At 34.1% G+C, this 25219-nt stretch overlaps 1 protein-coding gene and 1 long non-coding RNA gene across 2 annotated transcripts; one reads left to right on the forward strand and one right to left on the reverse strand.

Moving 5' to 3' along the window:
• Positions 1 to 958: 958 nt before the first annotated feature.
• On the reverse strand, positions 959 to 15231 carry LOC127711254 (uncharacterized). The gene is made up of 6 exons (XM_052217247.1): positions 15087 to 15231; positions 10398 to 10527; positions 10135 to 10206; positions 8732 to 8813; positions 2525 to 2836; positions 959 to 1748 (listed from the first exon to the last, which is right to left on the reverse strand). Exons 3-6 carry the CDS (start codon positions 10201 to 10203, stop codon positions 1117 to 1119), a joined length of 1095 nt encoding a protein of 364 aa, XP_052073207.1. The 5' UTR covers positions 10204 to 10206; positions 10398 to 10527; positions 15087 to 15231; the 3' UTR covers positions 959 to 1116.
• A 3615-nt stretch (positions 15232 to 18846) lies between these two features.
• On the forward strand, positions 18847 to 23832 carry LOC127711275 (uncharacterized). Its single transcript, XR_007986631.1, has 4 exons — positions 18847 to 19007; positions 20827 to 20925; positions 22482 to 22540; positions 23254 to 23832. It is a non-coding gene; the product is annotated as an uncharacterized LOC127711275 (long non-coding RNA).
• The last annotated feature ends 1387 nt before the right edge of the window (positions 23833 to 25219 follow it).

Genomic DNA, 25219 nt, shown 5'->3' on the forward strand with positions numbered 1-25219 from the left:
AAACTTATACACAATGCTTTTTACCACAAAACACAAAACACTCGATATGATATTGGTTGGGGCAAACTTAAGTTACAGAACAGAAACTAAAAATTTTGCAATTTTTCGATTCATAAAGGAGCATAACTCGATATGATTAAAGTGACGCTACCAAAATTCAACTTGATCGGTGTTTTGTGGTAATAAGCATTGTGTATAAGTTTCATAACATTTGGTTGAGGCAAACTTAAGTTTAGAGAACGGAAACAAAAAAAAATGTAATTTTTCCATTTATAAAGGGGCATTACTCTAGAACGGTTACAGTGACCCTACCAAAATTCAAACTTGATCTGTATTTGGTGGTAATAAGCATTGTGTATAAGTTTCATAACATTTGGTTGAGGCAAACTTAAGTTAGAGAACGGAATTAAACATTTTGCAATTTTTCCATTTATAAAGGGACATAACTCTAGAACGGTTAAAGTGACGCCACTAAAATTCAAACTTGATCTGTGTTTTGTGGTAATTAGCATTGTGTATAAGTTTCATAACATTTGATTGAGGCAAACTCAAGTTAGAGAACGGAAACTAATTTTGGGACGTACGGACGTACGTACGTACGTACAGACGGACAAGCGTAAAACTTAATGCCCCCTCTGCTACGGCGGGGGCATAAAAATCATTCCTCATATCATGCAGAATTTTGGTATATTTACTAACTTCATGCATAATTTAAACTTCTGGCTTGCAAACAGTTAGAGAAGGTAGCTTTAAGTTTACAAACCATGCGCTCTATGTTGGAACGGAAGGACAGCGTAAAAAATTTTTAACCAGAAAATTTGACCGGAGGCATATAAAAACACGTATGTTTATTTGAATTCACAAATGATGAGTGTAATCGAGCTTTCTTTCTATAGTCGCCGTCATGTAAAATTGGACCCGAGTAAGGTTTGAATGGCTTAAAGAACGAAAAACAATATACGGTTTCATTTTTTAGAAACAATTAAAGTTAACAACAATCTTTAAAAATACAAGCAACTCTATAAAATTAACAATATGAAAATAAAGATTAAAACTATGCATTTTATTGTTTTATCACTGGAATCGGTATCGCATATACATTTATCACATTGGTATTCAAGGAAGCTGAGTCTGAACTGGTGCTTTTTCACATTTAAAGTTCCAGGCTCCACATGTGTATTGTCCACTTTCATCTGCCATTTTCAAGCAAATAAAACAAAATTTCTGTCCACATGGACACTCCATTTGCTTGCATGCTTCCCTGTGTTCAATCATTAAACCACATTTTGGACAAGCCCTTACTGCAGGACAACTAACCTCGACAACCTTTTTTTCTTGACACTCTCGCAAAATTTTCTTTCTCGGATCCTCTCCTGAACAGTTAAGGTTTCCGCATTCAGCAGTGCCCGACGTTGACCATTTTCTAAGACAGAACCAACAAAATTCAAATCTCCCACCGGGTTTTCTCGAACAGACAGGACAGATTACGCGAACATCCTTCCGATCCATCCGCTCACAGTATGATTGGCATTTAGGACATTCCTGAATTCCAACAGCTTTTCTCAGGAAATTTATCGCTATTTGTGTCTCAAATTCTTTTCTTTCTTCCTTTGTTAGTACTGCTAACTTATTTACCGTGTAGAATTCCCAGATTCGACCACAGTAAGATGGGTCCATATGTGGGCATCTAAACTCGAATTTTCCACTTGAGAGTAAGCTCCTGCAGTAAGCCGTGAGTGATTCTGGGCCTAAAAATAATAATCAAGATCATTAAGGTTAGTATTTTATTGATAACTTTTGTTATAAGAATTAGTTTTAAGCTCAACTCTTTGAACAAAAATTAGAGTATCTGCTGAAAACAATCTTTACAAGTTGTAGATTATTAATAAGTGAAATAAATTTGACTTTCAAATAATTTTGTATACAAGAGAAATGAAGTTTTAAGAAATGGTCCATTTTTTACTTCATGAAAACATAGAAACTGAACGTTAATAAAAAGTAAAATAACAAAAATACCAAACTCCAAGGAAAATTCAAAACGGAAAGTCCCTAATCAAATGGCAAAAGCTCAAACACACCAAACGAATGAAAAACAGCTGTTATATTCCTGGCTTGTTGCAGGCATATAAATCATGGTTGTGGCATAAAGTGATCACAAAAACTCATAATAAAAAAATATAACACATGGGTGTATTTTCAAAGATATTTTTGAATTTTATAATGATAGTACGTCAGTTAACTGTGCGAGGGTCCATAATTTTGTAAGTAAATGGGGAAAATCTGGAAAAGAATATTTTTTTATGTTTTGCCTCCAAACAATAAATGCCCATCCCTCCTTCACAGAACACACGAACGAAGAGGGTACATGTATGTGCCTAAAACTGTTTCTTCGGTACATGCCATTGTATATGTTTCTGTACTTTATATAAATTATATGTTTTATTTTCGATTTTGTTTTTGTATTGCATGATGGAATTCTCTTTGTTCGCTTAGAAATATAAATAATTTAAAAGTTTAATTTTACCTATTGCATGACCACATGGCATCTTTGCCCTTAGTCCATCCTTGTCATCATCAAATGTTATCATATCGGGTTCTGAGGTCAGCTCAACATCAGAACCATACACTTTCAAAGGAGGGGAAAGGTCTTCAGTGGTATCCATGGTATCCGAGTCAACAATTTCTACTGTTCCTGTGTCAGTTCCATTGGTTTGTCCTTGTTGATCAGACCCTCCACGTAAACGGAGAACTAGAACCAGATTCCCTTCATCTTGAATTCTGTAGTCCGTCAGAAATTGCTCCTTACTATTCTCGTCAGTATCTCGGAGTTCCTTGCCTAAAATACAAATTATTTTATTTATATATTTTAAAGAATGAATAGTTATCATTTTGACAGAAGTGGAAAAAAGTAATGTTTCATTGATGAATTGAGTAACAAATAAAAAAAGAATGTGCCTGAGGACACGAATGCCCCCGCTCAAGCTTCAAACGAACGAAAATGGGACGGACGGACGGAAAGATAGAAAGACGGACGGTCAAGGGTAACACTTAATGCCCCCGTCGCCTACGGTGGGGGCATAACAATATATTTCTAAAATTTAGCAACAGGAAACCAATTTTGTTCGATCGAGATATAGTTTAGATTAACAGGTTTGCACCTCGTTATACAAGCCTTTATTATTTTCGCGACTGTCGAATACTCCCAAAAATAAAGAATATTTGAATTCTGTGACTTCACAAATATGCATAATAGTATTAATATCTCTCCATCTTCTTTGGAATAATCTCCATATTAAGGAGTACTAGAGGCTCTCAAGAGCCTGTGTCGCTCACCTTATTCTACTTTGGTTCTTGAAATCATGTAAAAATAGATTAAAATCATAACAGATACCCTAATAATGAGTGAGGCCAAATTTGGTTTAATATTGGTCCTGTAATTAAATAAAAAATCCTGGTGGCCATCTTGAACAGTAAATCGGCAACAAAGTAGCAACACTTCATCAGCACCTCATAAGAACCATTTATGCCATGTTTTGGTTTCATTCCATTCAGTGCACCTCTAGAAGAAGCATTTGTATGTATTTCCCGTAGGGTCTTATGTTAAAGGAAGTCCCCCCATTGGCGGCCATCATGGATGAAGGATCAGCTTCAAAGTAACAAAACTTAGTCAGCACCTCATAAGGAACATTCTTGCCATGTTTGGTTTCAATCCATTCAGTATGTGGTTCTCTAAAAGAAGACATTTGTATGTATTGTCCATAGGGTCCTTTTTTAAACATTGTCCCCATCTGACGGCCATCATGGATAAAGGATCAGCTTCAAAGTAACAACACTTGGTCAGCACCTCAAAAGGAACATGCATGCCATGTTTGGTTTCATTCCATTCAATGGTTCTCTAAAAGAAAACATTTGTATGTATTTCTCATAGGGTCCTATCTTAAACTAAGTCCCCCGCTGGCGGCCATCTTGGATTATGGATCGGCTTCATAGTAAAAACACTTGGTCAGCACCTCATAAGGAACATTCACGCCATGTTTGGTTTCATTGCATTCAGTGGTTTTCTAAAAGAAGACATTTGTATGTATTTCCCTTAGGCTCCTATGTTTAACAAAGTCTCCCGCTGGCGGCCATCATGGATGATGGATCAGCTTCAAAGTAACAACACTTGGTCAGCACTTCCTAAGGAACATTCATGCCATGTTTGGTTTCATTCCATTCAGTGGTTCTCTAAAAGAAGACGTTTGTATGTATTTCCAATAGATCCCATGTTAAACTAAGTCCCCCGCTGGCGGCCATCTTGGATTATGGATCGGCTTCAAAGTAACGACACTCGGTCAACACCTCATAAGGAACATTCAGGCCATGTTTGGTTTCATTCCATTCAGTGGTTCTCTAAAAGAAGACATTTGTATGTATTTCCCATAGGGCCCCATGTTAAACTAAGTCCCCTGCTGGCGGCCATCTTGGATTATGGATCGGCTTCAAAGTAACAACACTCGGTCAGCACCTAATAAGAAACATTCATGCCATGTTTGGTTTCATTCCATTCAGTGGTTCTTTAAAAGAAGACATTTGTATGTATTTCCCATAGGGTCCCATGTTAAACTAAGTCCCCTGCTGGCGGCCATCTTGGATAATGGATCAGCTTCAAAGTAACAACACTCGGTCAGCACCTCATAAGAAACATTCATGCCATGTTTGGTTTCATTCCAATTCGTGGTTCTCTAAAAGAAGACATTTGTATGTATTTCCCATAGGGTCCCATGTTAAACTAAGTCCCCTGCTGGCGGCCATCTTGGATTATGGATCGGCTTCAAAGTAACAACACTTGGTCAGCACCTCATAAGGAACATTCATATCATGTTTGGTTTTATTCCATTTAGTGGTTCTCTAATAGAAGACATTTGTCATACCATGTTTGGTTTCATTCCATTTAGTGGTTCTCTAATAGAAGACATTTGTATGTATTTCCCATAGGGTCCTATGTTAAACTAAGTACCCCTGGCGGCCATCTTGGATAATGGATCAGCTTCAAAGTAACAACACTTGGTCAGCACCTCATAAGGAACATTCATGCCATGTTTGGTTTCATTCCATTCAGTGGTTCTCTAAAAGAAGACATTTGTATGTATTTCCCATAGGGTCCTATGTTAAACTAAGTACCCCGCTAGCGGCCATCTTGGATAATGGATCGGCTTCAAAGTAACAACACTCGGTCAGCACCTCATAAGGAACATTCATACCATGTTTGGTTTCATTCCATTCAGTGGTTCTCTAAAAGAAGACATTTGTATGTATTTCCCATAGGGTCCTATGTTAAACTAAGTACCCCGCTGGCGGCCATCTTGGATAATGGATCAGCTTCAAAGTAACAACACTTGGTCAGCACCTCATAATGAACATTCATGCCATGTTTGGTTTCATTCCATTCAGTGTTTCTCTAGTAGAAGTTCAAAATGTAAAAAGTTAACATCGACGACGGACGACGTCGGACGACGACGGACGCCAAGTGATGAGAAAAGCTGACTTGGCCCTTCGGGCCAGGTGAGCTAATAAAAGGGGTTTTGGATACTTCATGGATTCATCTTCCATCGTTTTATAAAATTTGAAAAATAAAATATCCACATAAAATCTTACAAATACTGTCTTAAAAAGACCGACACTGATACTAAACAAATAGAATCAATACAAACGTTTCGACAACCACGGGGCAAATCGAACCACATAACAATTTGATTTACCAAAATGGCCGAAAGAGAGAAAATAGCAAGTATTTCAAGTCATTACGATCTCACTATAAAATATAAAAGTACACACCATGACGACAGCACTTGCTATCTAGTAGTACATGTAACTGGGGCCGGTAACAAGAAGCATTCTTATGTGTTACGAACGTTTAAAGAGCGTCTTAAGATTTAAGAGTGTAACAAGACCCAACCTCAGACCTATCTTAGAATAATTGACAGCCCTTAATGTTTTGAAAAAGTGCATGATTTAAGAACGATTCTTAAGTCTACCTTAAAGCGATCTTACTAATTCCGGTAACACTAAATCATTCTTAAATTTTGGTCAGTTATTAAGTGTTCTTAAAACAAACTTAGCGGGGTGTACCAAGAACAACTCGCAATAGCTTCTCTTGATATTTTTTGTAAGAGTGGTCCCGACTACTCTTAGCTGCACATTCACTTGTTAATAATATAATAAAATGGCGTTGCTTCTGTATGTATGTCAAAAAGGCTAAACTAACTTTACTGAAACTTTCTGCGAAAAAAATCACGCGCGATTTTGTGAATGAAAGGGGAAAGAAGATCCTCACGCGGTGCACCCGCGCATGTCAATTGCTTACTGACCCAATAATTTTTTATCACGACCAGTCAACTGATACTGACATTATCAGAAAACAGTTGACACATCAAAGGAAAAATGCACAAATTACCGATAAATTGTTATATATGATATTATAGAATTAAATATGTTTTATTACAAAATATGTGTTTTCAATCTTGTAGACAGATATAACAGGATGTCATATCAGTACCAAAGACAACTCTCCATCCAAGTCACAATTTGTAAAAGTAAACCATTATATGTCGAAGTACGGTCTTCAACACGAAGCCTTGGCTCCCACCAAGCAGCAAGCTATAAAGTCCATATCAATCATGACAATAAACATAAACAAATAAAACTAACAACTATCGCTTACTAATAATCCTGCCTATATGTATAACATGAACTGGTTGCCATCAGAAATGGAAATATAAATATTCCAACTAACAAAAGCATATGCTTACACATGCAACCAAATATAAAGCACTAAATGCTAATACCAATATGAAGCTCTCATCTATAGAACTAACAAAAAAATTGTCAAGATTACAAACCACAACGTAATATATCAAAAGATATAAGAAGCCAGCTGACAACATGTTCTAGAAAATTATTTGTAATTAATATTTCATTCCAAATCCATTACCACAAAACATCTTCTTACAGTATTACTACATCTGTAAAATAGTAACAACAACACTTAACCTGTACCGTCAAAACTAATTGCTTCTTCTAAGACAAAAACCAGATAAGATATTCATCACTTCTATACATATAAGATGTAATATTCTTATATTTGAACGGCCTTCTGTAGTAGTCCATTTTGTCAAGCAGTAATCCTCAAAAGTAAATAATACGTTTTTCCTATCAAGTTGATTATATTAACCTCACAAACTATTACATAACTGTCCAGACACAGTATGCATTTTAAAACTACTTGCATTGTCATAAACAGTAAACAATCATATTCCTCAAAACAAAGAAAAAAGTGTTTGTATTGCTACTCTAGCTATTATATATATATACTGTCTGAAATGCTGAGAAACTGGGAGAAGTGCTGCAAATGTTGCCTACAGATGCATCACTCATCAACTTTTCACAGTAAGGCAACCGAAAATAACTATAGGATATTTTGCAATGTTACCTGCAAAAGTATGAATGTTATTTACATTCTAGAATGTTTGTGACCTCCAATATGTTGGTGAGTCAAAGCAGCCTTTCCACAAACGCCTATATTGTGATATCTCTAAGAAGCCACTTCTCCCAGTTTCTCAGCATTTCAGACAGTCGGGTCACAAACATGATGACTTTAACCGCATGAAAATCCTAGTGATTGAACAGAACATTCACTGAAGTGATGCCCAGCGACAGGTTCGGGAAAGCTTTTGAATAAAGGAACTTAATGTACATCATCCAAACGGCATCAATAAGAAATACTAACAGTTTTATTTTTCACTCATTTTGGGATGTAAATATACTCAGATACGTATATCTGAATATTGCGTTTTGTTTTATATTATGATGTTCAAGATTTTGGATTAAATCAATAGACCAAAACTTACCTATATTACTGAGCTATTTTACACATACAATCAGTATTGTTAAAATTATTGGCACTGACGAAGGCTATTTGTTAAGCCAAAATATTTGTCAACACGATTTAATAACAACGTCTTTGTGTAATACCGTCATATATTAGTACCGTTGTGCAAATTTTTAGACTAATATACATATAAGTACAATAGTATGCAATTTTATCTGGATATAAATATATATTATATCATATGTGACTATAATTCCTCCTTCCATCATTACCCTGATCCACCAATACTACAACTAAAAACAAGAACCAGGAGAGAAAAAACACACTATATATTCAAGGTGCTTGCAAGATTCCAATAAAAAACCTATACCCACAAACCACCGATCTCGACATAATCAGCTAAAATACGGCAAGCTTTTTAGAAAAGCTATTACTTGTTAGACTGAACCGTTAGAATTCCTTAGGTTAAATGGGTAGTTGATTATTGTGCGCATTTTATTGTTCATTAAAACGTTTGTATGATTCATTTGAGGCGATTCTAATTTCTTTGCGAGGAGCCTAACACGGAGACGCCGGAAAATTATTTAGAACTCGTAAAATGAAAACTATTACGATGCAACTTAAGGGGGAAATAAGACCGATCTACGAACAACCTGAGGGAGCTTTGATTTACACTCTTTGAATGATCTTAGGATTATCTTATCTTCCCTTTAATTCAATACTTACGATCTCTCTTTATAAAATTTCTTGTTACCGGCCCCTGTTACGTGTGCAAATTGATTAACCGTACTTTAATCATGTTAACCTTTCGATCTTAATAATTGAGGATTTAAAGTCTCGCAAAATAGAACAAATACTCACTACAATAGAGCACTCTCATTTCCTCCAGGCTGATTAAGGTTTTCTCGTGAATCATTCTTCTTAGTTGAGCAATACTTGCATCCTGCAATAAACAACGAAAACAAAATCAAAACGATTAAAACAAGTTAAATACCTGGTTATACCAGAATATTTTCAAAAATATAAAAACAAGATTTGTTGGACCACACGAATGCCCCAGCTGCAGCCTTTCATAATTAAAAAAAAACCGGAACGAAAACATCATCGACATGATTTAGGTCATCCGGATACACTACAATGACTACAAAACGTCAACAGGAACAAACAAATTATTATATATTGAATTCAGTTACAGGAATACCACTTAAGTTGGTCACAAGGGACGAAAAGAAAACTCTATCTGTAACTCTGTACAAAAAATCTGCTCAAGATCGCAATCATAACGAAAAAAATCTGACAACTGTTTGATTTCATCAAATTTATACGGAAGGACAAACAACAAATATTGATTGAAATGGGTAACACAAATGCACGTGCAATCAAACTTGTACATGTAGATATTTGTATCTGTGTTCCATTTCATTTATTGATCATATTTTGTAAAACAAATGTACGTGTGTCAAGAAAGGATGCTGTTAGTTCAAAATTAATTTTTATGAAACTTTGAAGAAATAATCTTGTAGTACATTGTCAAATTCTTCATTTAAGAATTGAATGCTTCTTTTTGTAAATTTATTGGGGTGTAAAAGCGTTGACCGAAGTACATTTTGTATGAAGCGCGGAAGCGCTTCATTCTAACAATGTGCGCACGGTCAACGCTTTTACAACCCTATAAAATTACTAAAAGGAGCATTCAATACTTATAATTACATTTTTTGCTAGGATCATGAAAACACGATTTCTATCAAGTTTTTCTTTTATTTACCTGTGCACTTTATTATGGAAGCTCATGTCATCATGAATGTTACATTTCATTTTGAAATGAAGGTTAATTTCAGAATGACGCGAGATTGCTGTTAGCCAATCAAAATAACGTAATATAATGAAACATACATGTAATGTAATTATTTGTTTGTGTTACACACTTTTACAGCTTCATTGGCTATGTCAGTGCGATTAGTTTTTACTTGGGGTGGTAGCCGGAGTAGCGGCTGAGAAGCGACCGAACCTTGACAGGAAAACTGTCAATATATCAATAATGGTAGAGGCGGACACCTCGCCACTTAAATCCTGTGTATTGACACGACCACTGGGCCATCGAACCCCCCCCCCCCCAGACAACCCCCCCCCCCCCCCCCTTACAACCACCAACCCCCACCTATTATCAATTTAAATAATAATAATACATATTATTACACGCATATATAAATCATTTAAAGACATTAAATATACATGATCATAACAAATTGGTAATCTAGACTTACTTCATCAATGCGAATGATCGTTGTTTTACCTTCCAGCCCTTTCAAAAATAACTGAAGTTCCTTTCCCATTTTCTGTAAGAAAAATGGTAAGAATAAGTCATCTATACACAATAGAATTTACCGGATATACATGTAACACGGTATTTCTGTGAAATAAGGTAAACAAAATTTAGTTAGTTTACAATTATTCATGTTATTGAACGACTAAAACTAATATTGGTATTTAGCAATTAAAATAAAAGAAATAATAATAATATACTTACTTTAATATGCGGTTCAGTTCAAACGTATGACGATATCAACCGCAAACTGTTAGATTAGCTTTTAAACTTGTTTCAGGAAATACCCGTATCAATCATGTCATTCTATTTTTAGAACATGGAAATCTGTATTCTAAAAATGTAATATAGGCTAAGGTTTATCAATGTTTTTCTGAAAACTTCCAAATACAAACTTAATTGCGTTTAATTTTGGTGGAGCAAATCTAAAGTTGTATTCTGTTTTAATAAGGCATATTTTAGAAATGAACTTAAACATGTTAAAGAGCGCTTTCGGTGCGCTTTAAGGTTTGTATAATTCGCTAATTTTCTATTTAACGTAAGAATGTACAAATTAAGCATTTTTAAAACTAAAGTCAAAGAACATCAAACACCGCACGTTATACTGTGTTATCATAATTTGCCAATAGAAAAAAACCCACAAGGACAACAAAAAGTCCACTTAACACTATACATACAAAACATAAGATCAAGCAACACAATTTCTACCAAAAAACGGGGGTTGCAATCCATTCATCCTGGAAGGACGAAGTGCCTGCTCTGATAAGGTCAACAACCCCATGATACATTTCAATATGGTAAAGTCATAGAAGAGAAAAGGAAGATGGAATTTTAATAACATCGTAAGGGATTCGTGGCTATCTTTGTCACAGTTATTCAAGAATGGCCAATCAATCAAATATTAATGAAATCTGTGAATCGTTTGAAGAATACAGATATCTGGATATGTTAAAGGTATTTGAAAATGAAAGCAAACAAAATCGTTCTGTCTATTTTTTCTTAGATTATTAGATTGAAATTATCATATTTTCAATTATTACATGTAAAAAAACAAACCCCAAAATTTATATATTTGTGAGCGGGAAATAATTGTGCACATTTGCTTGTATCACAAAATATCTATACAGTCCGCCAAAAGTAAAGCACCACCTATTTTTATTGCATCGAAATTTTTTTCATTTAAAAAAATCAGTTATTTCTCGAAAAAGAGAAAACATTCATGTAGCAATTTTGCTAACATATACGATAAACAAACCATAAACTTAAATTAGGTCTTTTATGCAGGTTATATGCATTTAAATTTAGCGTTCATAGAAATAGTTCAAATTACACAAAGAAACGGAATTTAAGTTTCACTGTGATTTTATTTTTTTACAACAATTAATCACAATATATCAATAAAATTCTCTACAAATAATCTTTGGTATGTTCGGCAAATTTAATGTCAATATTTGCGTCAATAGGATGTGTATCCACCTCTCTTCCGGTACAGTTCCATAACACGGCGTCTCATACTCTGTACAAGCCTTCTGAACTTTAGTTGAGGAAATCTATTCCATTCATCAACAATTGCCACTCTTAAATCGCCAAGATTTTGCAGTGGTGGATCTCTGCGATTGAGATTTCTGCCAATGGCATCCCACATATGTTCGATAGGGTTCATGTCTGGAGACATGGAAGGCCAAAAGATAGTGTCAATGGCTTCTTGCTCTTTGTACTGGGTTACAATCCTTGCCCTGTGTGGTCTATCGTTGTCGTCCATGTTCAAGGGTCTTGACGCAAGTGGGTGATTGTCAAAATGAGGGACTACAGTGTTTCTAAGCACCAAATCCCTGTATGTCTGTCCGTTCATGTTACCCTGCAGAATATGCTTACCCAGCTTACAACGGTATGAGAAGCAACCCCATACTATAACACCACCAGCACCGAATGCAGTCGTTGGGCAAATGTTGTTTTGTTCATAGGCAGTTTTATTTTCCCGCCAAAGTCGTATTCTGCTGTCTACTGGTCGTAACAGAAACCAACTCTCATCTGACCAATGGATTTTTTGCAAGCTTCTCATGTTCCAGTGTTGATGGTCATTAGCCCATTGAAACATGATTATACAGTGCCTGGCTGTTAGGGCAGGTCTCTTGACAACACGACGTGCTCTAAGGTTGCCTCTATGAAGTCGACGGATCAATGTGCGAAAACTAACACGACCACCTGGAGGCCAGTGTTGTCTGAGCTGTAAGGCAGGAGTAAATAGACTGGCTTTAGCACGACGAATATTAAGCAGTCTGTAATCACGACGGGTAGTTAAACGGGGTTTTCCGGACCTTGGTCTATTATTTACAGTTCCTTTGTCAACATGACGTTGTAAAAGTCTGACAATGACGGTGTGATTAACATTGAAATGGTTACCTATGCTCCTAGTACTCCTTTCGGCATTTGCCATACAATTTGACATGCCAATTGCTTGCCAACGTTTAGCTTCTGTGACAGATAACTTACGCCTTGCCATATTACACAATGACTTGATGAAGATCAAATTTCACCTGTACGCGTGACAGTAGGAAGATGATTTAAAGGTATCGAAACAGCGTATTTGTAAAAGTGCAGATGACCTTTAATAAAAAGTTGCTTGACGGGTTTATCGGAGTTCAACTTTTTGGTCGTAATGAATTTTCTTAGTGTATGTTAAAGGCATTTCATAACACCAAACAGTAATAATTTTTTTCGAAATAGTTCAAAAAAAATATTGCCAGTTATATTAGGCGGTGCTTAATTTTTGGCTGACTGTATATATAAACGGTTCTGTATTCAAATGTAAAATGCATGATACAAAATTAATGACTTATCTAAATATAACGGAAGTACATGTACATAGATATATGTAGTTGTCCTGAGTTCCACCCGTAATACTTTCTCTACTCCCAGACATAGGCAGATTTGGCATACATTTTTGGATTATTTTGTTTTCAGTTCAGTTTAAATTCGTCATAAATTTAATTTCCCATTGTTTTGTAGATTACTCCGGTACAGTCATCTTTAATAACTTTTTTAAAACCTAAATAGTATATCGTTGCTGATAATAACTTATTTTTAATTATTTTGTTTTCCATGGAATAGTTTTCTCCTTTTCAGAACATTGAAGTTCTTCTTATAAATCTACATAAAATTTATATAGAAATTGCTTTGAATTAACAAACATCATCAAATTGGATTAGAAGTTAAAAATCTTTTAGAAAATTAACATAAAAATTATGGAAACTATATATGTACATGTACATGTAGTCCATTTGCGTTTTAAAATCTTTATATTTTTACACTAAAAATCATGTTTTTCTAATTACATTAACAAAGGGTTTGTCTTGCTATACAAGTCCTTGATCACGCGAAATTAAAAAATTAAAAAAAAATCTGATGTTGTTTTTTTTTTAATTTCTCAAAATCTTTAATTAGGGGCCAATTCTAATCATTATAATGAAACATCAAAACGATTTTATAACTACGTTTGGCAAGATGCGAAAGTATATCATGTATATTAAGTGTCTGGAATCTTTGAAAACGTCTTTCAAATTTCATTTTCTATGATTTTTGGTACGTTGTATGAACGGATATGATGATCTCCATATACCAGGTCAGAACCAGGACTTTCAGATAAAGGGTAGCACTGTCTAATCTGTAAATCAGATATTGCTGTCAACTTTGTTTGAACTATTATAATCAAGAAGTATATAGTATAAGAACTTCCGTGTGCTTTTTCACAAAGATGGATTGCAGTTTTGGGAGACTGGCTTTTTTTAGTTTGTTCTCAAACCATTTTAGCACATTGAATATTTTCTAGTAATATATGCCATATAATCAATTATGTGGAAACGAAGGGAGAGAAATTACATGCAGATGTATAATTGTATCCTGTGTATGACATCACATAGTCTAGTAAAATTTCAGACAAAAATAAAAGAAAGATTGTATCATGCATTTAACCATTTAAATGTTATACAAAGGTTGACATGCATATAACATGCACAAATATAGATATGTATATATATATAACTAAATTTTAGAAATCCGATTTCTGCAGCCATAATTGGTTTTTCCTCGGCATATCGATTGATCTATTTTAAAAACATGAAAATTCCTCTTCGATCATTTATTTACAAATCAAAAATAGATTTAAACCTACTAAGTACACTAAAACAACACCTTTTCAAAAGGTAAAACAGTTCACAGTAGATAGGACGGTCAAAAGTAACATTTAAATGTTCGTTCGTTTAATATTTAAAAAAGAATAATTCTTTTAAACATTTGTTTTCTTAAATTGTGTTAATAAGTTTCTTTTGAAACGGTATATTTAATTACACAGATCATGCAGAATGCAAACTTGTTATTCTGTTCTTACTTATAATTCCTGTAAGTATTATACGCTTGTTTGCTTTTTTTTTGTATTTGCATTAAACTATATTAGTGAAACTGCATTTGAGGCAGAAAACAAAATTAACAGTAAATATTAATATCTAAAAATTCTAACACAACATAATTCAAAGATTAAATAAATGTAGTTTAATTTCAGCTATCATAATGTTGACTATGGTTGTTCTGATCATGTGTACGGATCTCTGTATACGGAAGATTCCAAAATAAATGGGTGAGGGGCAAGGATCAGGAAAATCTTGTTTTCAAAAATTGCATTTGCTGATTATTTATAACAATTTACATACTGTAACAGTTTTGTATATATTTAGTGTCATCGTGATACCAGAATATCAATATAGGGAATATTAATTTGTTAACCTTTCAACATAATTCAGGTGAAAATGCAAAGATAACTAAATGACTTACTAAAATGAGCTAATTTCACACCTGATTCTTTAAGCATTTGAACTTTCTGATTAATAGAATGTTTACCTTGCTCCCGATTCCTATAATATATGAATAACGAATTAACTGTAAGCAAGTTTGTCCAAATATATTTAGTGACAAGATCAGGACTTACTAGGACCATAGAAATTGAAAACAATGGCGTAGTTCTTTCAATTTTCAATATTTTATTCCTGCGGAGAATACTTAGGTTTTCCGAAAATCAGATATTCTATAACAGCAATGGAAATACAAATCAGTTATTTTTAGATTGATTAAAAAAGAAACTGAAAGTTAAATTAATTACTTCTTCACGTTTTTAGATGAGCTGTGCTGGTCATAGTCATTCAACCGGAAAAACAGTTCTGTGTTTTTATGACAATACAGTATTATTTAAAAAAAAACAAGATATTTGTTTTCCGACTTAGTCAGAATTTTGCAGTGGCCTTGTAAATCCATGTTGTTCATGAGATAATTTGAGATTTTTTTTTAGTTATTGTTATGTGCAAAGTATAAGCTCAAATTTGTGTTTCGCCATTTTTGTTGGAAAGTATATTGCTTATTGGGACACAGGAAATCAGAACACTGTAAAAGCGAAGCCTCAACACACATAAGCACTATACAGATGCGATCAAAAGGAATTATTCGCCATCAGATCATGAAAAGATGTAGGAATAAAGAAAAAATATATACTAACGCTACTTACGAGAAAGCACTGCGGAAAGATCGAATACCCAAGAGTAAAAATCAGAAACGAGCACTTTTCATCATGTTCATGAAAATGGGAACCCATAAGATCGGTAGATTAAGAGTCGTTTTTTCGAACCTTTGAAGAGTACAGATGAACCAGTTGCGATATAATCCTTTAATAGGAATAATAACTGATTGTCCTTATCACCGAATGGCTTATTTTCTATATGCTTCAAGAATTATGAGCTCATAACTATTTCAATTTGATGTAGAACGAAGACAAAAATAGAAGCAATGAATACAAAAACATATACCTGCTAATAATGCGGTCAAATATTTTGCAAAAAGACCAATTCATATTGTCACAGGAGGACGGTTCACTCAGCAGAACAAATTGTATGTAGGTCGAATATTGTAAAGTTTAACTATTAATACCAGATCATACAATAGGTAGGTTGTGCACTGTATGGGTCGACTTAATTTGCATCCCGGAAGTAATTCAAAACGACGCTGCTACGTCACTGGTGACAATCCGTCATATTGAAAGAAGGAAATAGTGCAAATTTATTTTTGATTATTTACTAACAAAACGCATCACAGTGATACACAATGGTAATGTGTGCTACCGCTGGATGCAACAATAGAAGTAAGATGAATAGTGACATGAGTTTTTCCGTTTTTTTAACGACCCGCAGGCTTAGAAGGCGTGGAGATGGGACTTTGTATCAACCTCAAACCACAAACTCTGTTCTGCCCACTTTTCCAAGGCATGTTACAATCATGACCCAGAGTTGTGGGATCTCGGCTGTCATACCTTGAGACCATAAAAGGTCACAACAGTGCGGTACAGGTTTTTTGCAATTTCTGGTCTCGTTTGAAATTGTAAGCTGCAGGTGTCATGCAACACAGGGTGATTGATAAGACATAGTTATTACGCAATATAATTACTTCATATGCTTTGACTTTATGTACCTCCCTAATGTAGGTTTTGCTGAGAGCACAGGTGAGGTAGGGATATATTATTGTTACAGCAAGACAGTTATGAATGCATGCTGTTTAATGCATCCGTGTAGTATGGCCAAAGAATACCTTATACACTTTTAAAACCCCTACCAGTTCTAGTAACTAATTCACAACCTGAATATACATGTAGGTCTCATACTTTATTTGCTTATAAAAACTATATATGAAAAATAGTTAATGATAGGAGAATGTGCATGTCATTGATATAATCCTTATATAGAACATCGAATATATTAATGACAACAAGCAAACACCTACTTTTAGTTGGATTTGGTAGATATATTAAAATACATAGAAAAAATTGGATGTGTCTAGTTGGTAAAGAATAAGATGATGAAATCCATTTCTTTTTATAATGGAAACTTAATAATAAATGAAGAAAATGTCTTCTGAACCAATTATTTGGCATAACCGTACAGCCTTCAACAATGAGAAAAACCCCATACCGTATAGTCGGCTATTAAATGCCCCAATATGAAACTATTCAAACGAGAAAACTAACCGTCTACTTTATAACAAAACATTCGCCGAAGAACCAATATGACTGAAATGAGGCAGAACCAATAACAACCTCCGAATTACAGGCTCCTGACTTGGAACAGGCACATACAGAGTGTGCCGGGGTTAAACATGTTTCTGAGCTCTCAACCCTTCTTCTTACCTGGAACAGTGGTGTAACAGCACAACACAAGAAAAAACTGTACCAATCAGTTGCAATGCAGTTGGCTTAACTCATCAAAAGACATAAAAACAACTAACATAAAAACAATAGACATAAAACACCGAATCAAGGGTACTCTCAGTTTCTGGAAGCTTGTTTAAAGCCAATTACAACTAATAAATAAATCATGTTCTCCCGAACTGTAGTATGTTACATGCGAAGATTTTCATGCTCAGTCTCGATTTAAAATTCAACTTTTTTTTTAATGACCCATATAATAAGATTTTTTGGCATACATCAAAATAGAATAAATCCTGTGTTTCTTGACTCAAGCATTTTCCTTGTAGCAATTTACAAATAAAATGCCAAAACATATTTTGAAGTGAGGTGTGGGAATATATGCATTTAATTTTACTATGCCTATAATTTGGAGTCACAACAGCCTCCAATAAATTTTGACATAACAGGAGAAAAGGTAATAAAATTATTATTTGAAAACTCAATGAAGCAAAAAAAAAACTAAAAAGGTTCTGTCTATTCAACTGCAAGACAAAAAGCCTCCAAATGCAGAAAGTTTGATATGTCTTAATGTGATGTAAGGTTTCCAACAAATAAAATATATTGGGCATACATTTTAATGATAATAATACCTATACAAAAATTCGTCCATAACCAAACAAAAAGTAATATTAAATACGTATATTTGGGAAATCATAATTTGACTTTTAACATCGTTTTTTTCTTTTTTGCTTCTGGTGCACACCTATAACGTTACTGTAACAGAGAGAACAACCGGATTATTTGATCATCAATTCTTCTTAATTTATACTTTCGATAATTACTTATAGTAGTTTAATTTTTTTTAAAAACCTGCAGAAAGAGCTTTATAAAATTCATTCATCAGACCTATATATATGGGAAAAAAGCCGATCGGTATTGACTGCCAAATGGTCGAAACTTGACTCTTAGCATGCAAAATAAATGTCTTTTCCACACCCAATGGCTTAAATTGATGAGGTCAATTGTATTAAGTTTGCAAGTTATCTGGAAAACTGCTGTCAATACCGTCCATTGTGTAATTGTACAGAAAAGAGATCGACATCGTCCAGTTAGAGACATTTTCTCAGCTTGTAACCAATGACGTTAGCACGATCACGTGACCGTTATCTATTAAAAAAATCATTGAATATGACAAGCGCTGTATCATGTACAAAACCATGGACGAAAACAACTATTTTAAGACGGGTTAAGACGAAAGATGTAATCTTACTAACAAGTTGTATAAAGTTTTAATTCTGATAATTATTTAACTCTGTCTATTCCGCTTACATATATTATTTACGCTATATGACGCATAATTTCCGGAAGAGCTTGAAATATTTAATTACAAAATTATAATGAACTGAAGTGAAATTCAAGAACATCTTGTGTGAAGAGCTTTTAAAGTTCTTAAAACGGAAATCGTCACTTTCTGAAGAAGGCGTTTGATCACAAGTATATTAAAGTAAATACACATAAAGGGACATTTGACATAGCATCGTATATGATCAGTGATCTACGAGATTTCCACATCATAAAAGCTGTAAATTGTTCTGGTAAGTGTGATATTGAAATTACAATTTAGATATTTAGGTAAAAAAATATTTAACTTTTGTTAGAATTATAAAGCAAACATGATTTAAGGATGTTCGCTCCTCTTGTTTTTGAATTTTTGCCAGATATTCGGAATCCTTTGGTTTTATCCATGCAGTGCCATTAAAAATTTTGCCCACTAATCCATACTTTTCTTTCCATAATTTGATTATATATAGTTTAAAATGTAATCTTTGATAAGCTTATAAAATCCTTGTTATTTTTTCATCTTTTTTGAAAGAAAAAAGGTGACAATGTTAAATGTATGAAAAATCTAGAGAGAAGTATTTCCCGCCAAATTTTCAATGGCTTATATCTCAAAAACAAGCACACGAACCGTTCATTTTTTTCTGCTTTTTTAGTTTCTTTATTTATAAACTTTCAATTTATAACAGTCTTTTAAAAAGCTGGTTATTTTGAAACAGAGTAGCGAACACCTAAATGCAATTTTGATCTGAACGTCACTGATGAGTCTTTTTCTGGCGTACAACATTATTAGCCTGGTATCATTGATGAGTTTATTTTTACATTTCCCATTCAGTCATTTAATTCCTTTTGGTAAAAGTGTTAGATTATTATATTTGAGTGCATGTCAGGCTCAGATCCAGCCATTTCTAAAAGGGGGTTCCAACACATGCAAGTCATATTAAAAAGGGGGTTCCAACCATATATCCCCATACAAAAGCATTAGCTGTCAAACAAAAAAGGGGTTCCAACTCCCTGACCCTCACCCTAAATTTCATGTTTTCGTTTGTGTTTTTATATTTATAAACTATTTTGTGTATTTAAACCGCATCGGTAGTGTCGTGGAAGCGTGCCCAACTCTATTGATGGATTCCGATCCCCGATCGAGTACACTATACATGTATGACGCATATCAGGAAGCTAATTTTGCTTATTCACCAAGCACGAAATATTTAGAAGTATTACATGTTTTGGAAATTAAAAACTGGTCGAATCGGAGTAAAAAGAATATGTCCGACAATAGGGCGACGTGTGTTCTTGCGTACTGTTTTTTTTAACCTTATGAAATAGCTCGAAAAAATATGACAATCTATTGGTCTTGTGTAGAGCAGAAAATGTAAGACCGAAAGAAGAATCTTGTGTGAAAAGTCTAAAGCCTACTTAAACGGAAATCTATTTAGCGTTGTCCTATTTATACCACATTAACATCTTCCTTTCCAAAATATGCAAGCAGAATGCATGTACAATACTAACTAAAAAAGATGATTAAACACAATCCTATACATGCATTGCCTAAAGACTGGTTCCCTGTTCTTTATCTGTTGGGTTATGCTATGACTCAGATACCCGGCGTATATTGCAGAGAACCAGCCTGGCCTTGAATTTTTACTACTGTAACCTATACCAAATACTATTTTAGAATATTTTTAAGATTTTCTCAAAAAGTCAATCGATTGTTTATAACGTCCAGCTTAAAATATTTCAGACATATTCAGGACGAAAACTAATTACAAGTAATTATAGTTCCAATATATAGGTTCCGGGATGAAGGGCGGTACAAATAGACTGCCACTGGAAAAAGGGCATGTAGGATAGGGTCAAAACATTTACTTGCAGCAGAAATCTGACGAACCCGCATAAGACTTTTATTTTGATGGGGTTTTTTTTCTAGAAAAGGATATTTCCACAAAAACTATAATATTAAATGATATTTCTGGCAAGTTCTAAATCGTGAAATACAGCTTATGCAAGAATATGTAGTTATCGAAAATACAGTTAAATTATTTTATATACAAATTCAAAATTATGTTCATTCAGGGAACCACTATCATGAAGATGCCAATACTATCCAGTATCATCTGGCTGGTTATAACTGTGGATCTTGCACTTTCAGTACCAACTGCCTACAGACAAAAAGTAAGATACGTGTATTTATAGGTCCTTTTTATGCATTCACGTAGTTGTTTTATCTTTAGAAAATATTATTTTATTAACTACATTACCAGATGATTTTCGGAAATAAATGGGGAATGTTTCTAATATAAATATATGTCAATAAGAAGACAGTCATGCATTTTGTTCCCACTATATTCTCACAAGAAACAGGTTTAAGAGATTTTCTTTTCGTGGTGTGTATGAGTGTTTTACAAATATCTATTGGTGGGATTGCACAAGGTAACGTTTTTCACTTGAATGTTGTTGGCGTCTTTACACTAAATCCAGTGTATATTGGAAGTATACTGATTGATATTTTAGTCTTAGATTGATGATTTTTTTAATAGTTGTTATTGACTTTAAACAAGCTTTCAGTAACTGAGAGTTAAGCCCTTTTCAACTGTTTTTTTTTAAATAGTTTGTTCTTATATTGTGCTGTTATTCCACTGTTCCAGGTTCGGAAACTGTCGGAATTCTTCTATTTTTCGATTCATTTAGAGACATCTAGTGCCTAAATAAATAAAGCTACGCAAATTCTGCGAGGATACAAAATGAAAACTTCATCGATGTTGAAGACGATAGTTTAACTGGTTTCACCAACAGTTGTCTATAATTCAATTTCCAATCAAATTCAGGGGTGTAACTGGCTTGAAACGATTGTTTTAGGTGTTTTTTCAACTTGTTCTTCATCTTTAAACTACAATATCGAATAGATACCAAAAAGGAATATCCGTCCTATTTTCAAAGCAAAATTATATTTTAAATAAAGCCGGAACCCCAAAAAGAACTGTTTAGATCGTCTAAGGCCACTCAACTTTGTCTGAGGGAGTTCCAATGTATGTTTTAGTATATAACCAATTATATATAGCAAGTTAAAGAGGGAGTTCCAATTTATGTTTTAGTATATAACCAATCATATATAGCAAGTTAAAGATATGATATCAAGTAAATCATACCAGTACCGGAGCACTCACTACTGAGCGGATGGTTCCCTTTGGGTACTGATATAGGTCACCTACAGTTGTACCCCTCTCATGGTAGTAAAAACCACAAACCAACAACACGGATTTTCTTAAACACTACTACGCTTTATCAAGCTTGCAAAAGCTGGAATGGTTGAAAAGTCAAAATATAATATATAACTTGTGTTTTATTAAACAATAATTATTTAAATCATGAACATTTATTTTATTACAAACAATGTGCATTAAAAAAAACTTTTGAGCAAGCAAACTTCAAGTTAATCAGGGATTGATATAAAGTGCTCCAGTGTGGCAAGCATACTTTTTCTGCCGTTGTCATACGTATTAAAACTAGAGCCTTTCGAAAATGTAAACAAATACGTGGCAACTCCAGTTGTCCATGTTTCTTCAATCAACACCCCATTAAAGAAAGGATATGAGGTATGCATCCATGACACAAAATCAAAACATGCACATACAAAAACACAAAACGCAATGGAACGGCGCTTTTAATGCTGTCTTTCATCTCAAAGTCACAGTGAAGTAATACTAATACTTCTATTTATGTTATTTTAGAGATGGGATTGGTTTTCGAGGGCAAGTGAATTGTATAATAATGTCAGAGACCACATAAGGTAAGATATTAACAATTTTTTTTGCTCAACATCCAATGGCATATAATTTGAATACCAATTGAAATTTTGTACAATGCTGGAGGTGATTACATGTACCCAGTCTACAAGGTAATATACGAAAATATCGTAAATAAATTATTGGGTTTTCACCCTTGCGATCCTCAGTTGAATTACAACCTCTTTATCTTTCAAAACGATAATAGAACAACAATGAATATTAAAAAAACACACTATCTGTTTTATCCATAAAATAGAGAAAAAGATATAAATTCAACAAAGGTTTAATAAAAACTTACTTTTTTAATCTTATAGCGCGAGACTTTGTGACGCGATGTCGACTTTTTATCGTGATTTATCTAAATTTTGTGCATTTGCTGGTACATGTAAGTAACTATGTGCTTGTTCATTATCGGTGGAATGCTTTCACTCGGACAAACAGACGAACAACGGTATACCTTACTACTTTTAATGTCGTCTGCCTGTTTACTGACTGAATGCATTTACTTGCACAAAATTCTCCTTCAGCACAAGTATTTGAACCTTTGTTTATAAATTGATTTGAAAAGGGAGATCTGAGTTTACGAAAATGAGACAGCAACACAACGATCCAAACAAAAAATCAAAAAACATCTAGGGGCAATAACTCTTTTATGGATTTTGGCCATGTTGACATTAACTAATTACTAGAGACTTTATTTAATATTTTGTTTTAGTGATTCCGTTGACACCGTTGGAGATTTGGCTGATACTATAGGTGTCCATGCACGGGAACACCTTAATCTGGCTGCAGACCATTTAGAAGACATAGGCGTCCCACGTGAAAGAATTGATGAAGCAGGCGAAAGACTGAATAATATAACAAGTCAGGTGGTTCAAAGAGGACAGGAAATAATTGAGAATGGCAAAAATGAACTTTCCAGAGTAGCAGAACACCCAATGAACAAAGCAAGGGAAACCATCGAAAACAATAGAGATGTTCTTGAGACCAGTCATAAGCATATTTCGAGAGTAGCCGATTCTATGGCAGACATGTTCGGCCATTTTCGGGATTTGGTCAATAACCGACGGAATCGACAAGAACCATCAAGCAATTATAGATTGACACAAATCACTGACGATGACGAAAATGTGATACACTAAGCATTTTAACTATGAAATCCGTATATTAGTTGTATTCAACAAATTTATAAATTATATTAGTTTTCTCTACCCTATCAATGAAATCATTCAATTATATTGTATTTTAGAAATTCAGAAATACAGCCTTCCACAATAATTGCCACTCTTGTAAATGTGTTTTTGTTATCCCTCACACGTCATGTTTTCAAAACACCGAACAACATACAATTTACTTTTTTTAAAAACAATACTAGTATATAAGCTATAAGACAAGCATCTTCAGTTAAAAACATACCACGTCTCCTTGTTTGATATTAGTCTAATCTTATTGACAGTGTGGATTTTTTATATGCATATTAAAATGTAACATAATGAAATAACTGTAACCGATAAAATATCCATATTATATAGAAAGTAAAACTAAAAAACAGCTAAAACTCATCACATCTTCAGCAATAAAAATATTCTCACACCAAACAAACTTTAGAATAGTACTGGACTAAAAAACGATCGATGTTTTTAACAAAGAATATGACAGATATCTAGTGAAAGGACATAACAAAGTAAGCATTAAACAATATATAAAACATCCTTCTTGTTGCTGTTCTTCAACTTTTTCAGTCATTATAAGGTCTAAAGCAATGAAGAATGAACTAAAGAACTAAAATCTGTAACTAGAGCTGTTTTGATGTAAACTGATTGTAGTCTGGTATCATGAATTTTTTTAAGAAGCTTTCACATGATATTATTACCCAATACTTCCAGTAACTCAAATTGGCCGGGTTAAACTAGTTCGAAGGCGCCAACCCTCCCCTAACCTGGATCAGCGTCGTAACAGCACAATACAATAACAACTATGCAAAACAATAAACGAATAACAAATATGAGAAACAGCTAAAAACGACAACCACTCAATTACAGGCTCCTGATTTGGGACAGGCACATATACAATGCAGCGGGGTTAAACTAGTTTGCTGCCGCAAAACCCTTCTCCTTACCATGGACAATGGTGTAGCAGTACAACATAAGAACAAACCATAAAAATCAGCTGAAAAGGGCTTAACTCTTCAGCATATATACAGTCCGCCAAAAGTTAAGCACCACCTAAATATAACTGGCAATATTTTTTTAACTATTTTGAAAAAATATTTATGTTTGGTGTTATGAATTGCCTTCAACTTACACTAAGAAAAATCATTACGACCAAAAAGATTGAACTTCGATAAACCCGACAAGCAATTTTTTATTAAAAGTAATCTGCACTTTTACAAATGCACTGTTTCGGTGCCTTTGAATCATCTTCCTACTGTCCCGCGTACAGGTGAAATTTGACCTTCACCAAGTCCTTGTGAAATATGGCAAGGCGTAAGTTATCTGTGACTGAACGTTGGCAAGCAATTAGCATGTCAAATGCCGGTAGGAGCACTAGGAGCATAGGTAACCATTTCAATGTTAATCACCTCGTCATTGTCAGACCTTTACAACGTCATGATGACACAGGAACTGTAAATGATAGACCAAGTTCCGGAAGACCCCGTTTAACTAACTGTCAACCCATTT

This window comes from Mytilus californianus, unplaced genomic scaffold (genome assembly GCF_021869535.1).
Source record: "Mytilus californianus isolate M0D057914Y unplaced genomic scaffold, xbMytCali1.0.p SCAF_8, whole genome shotgun sequence".
Taxonomy (NCBI): Eukaryota; Metazoa; Mollusca; class Bivalvia; order Mytilida; family Mytilidae; genus Mytilus; species Mytilus californianus.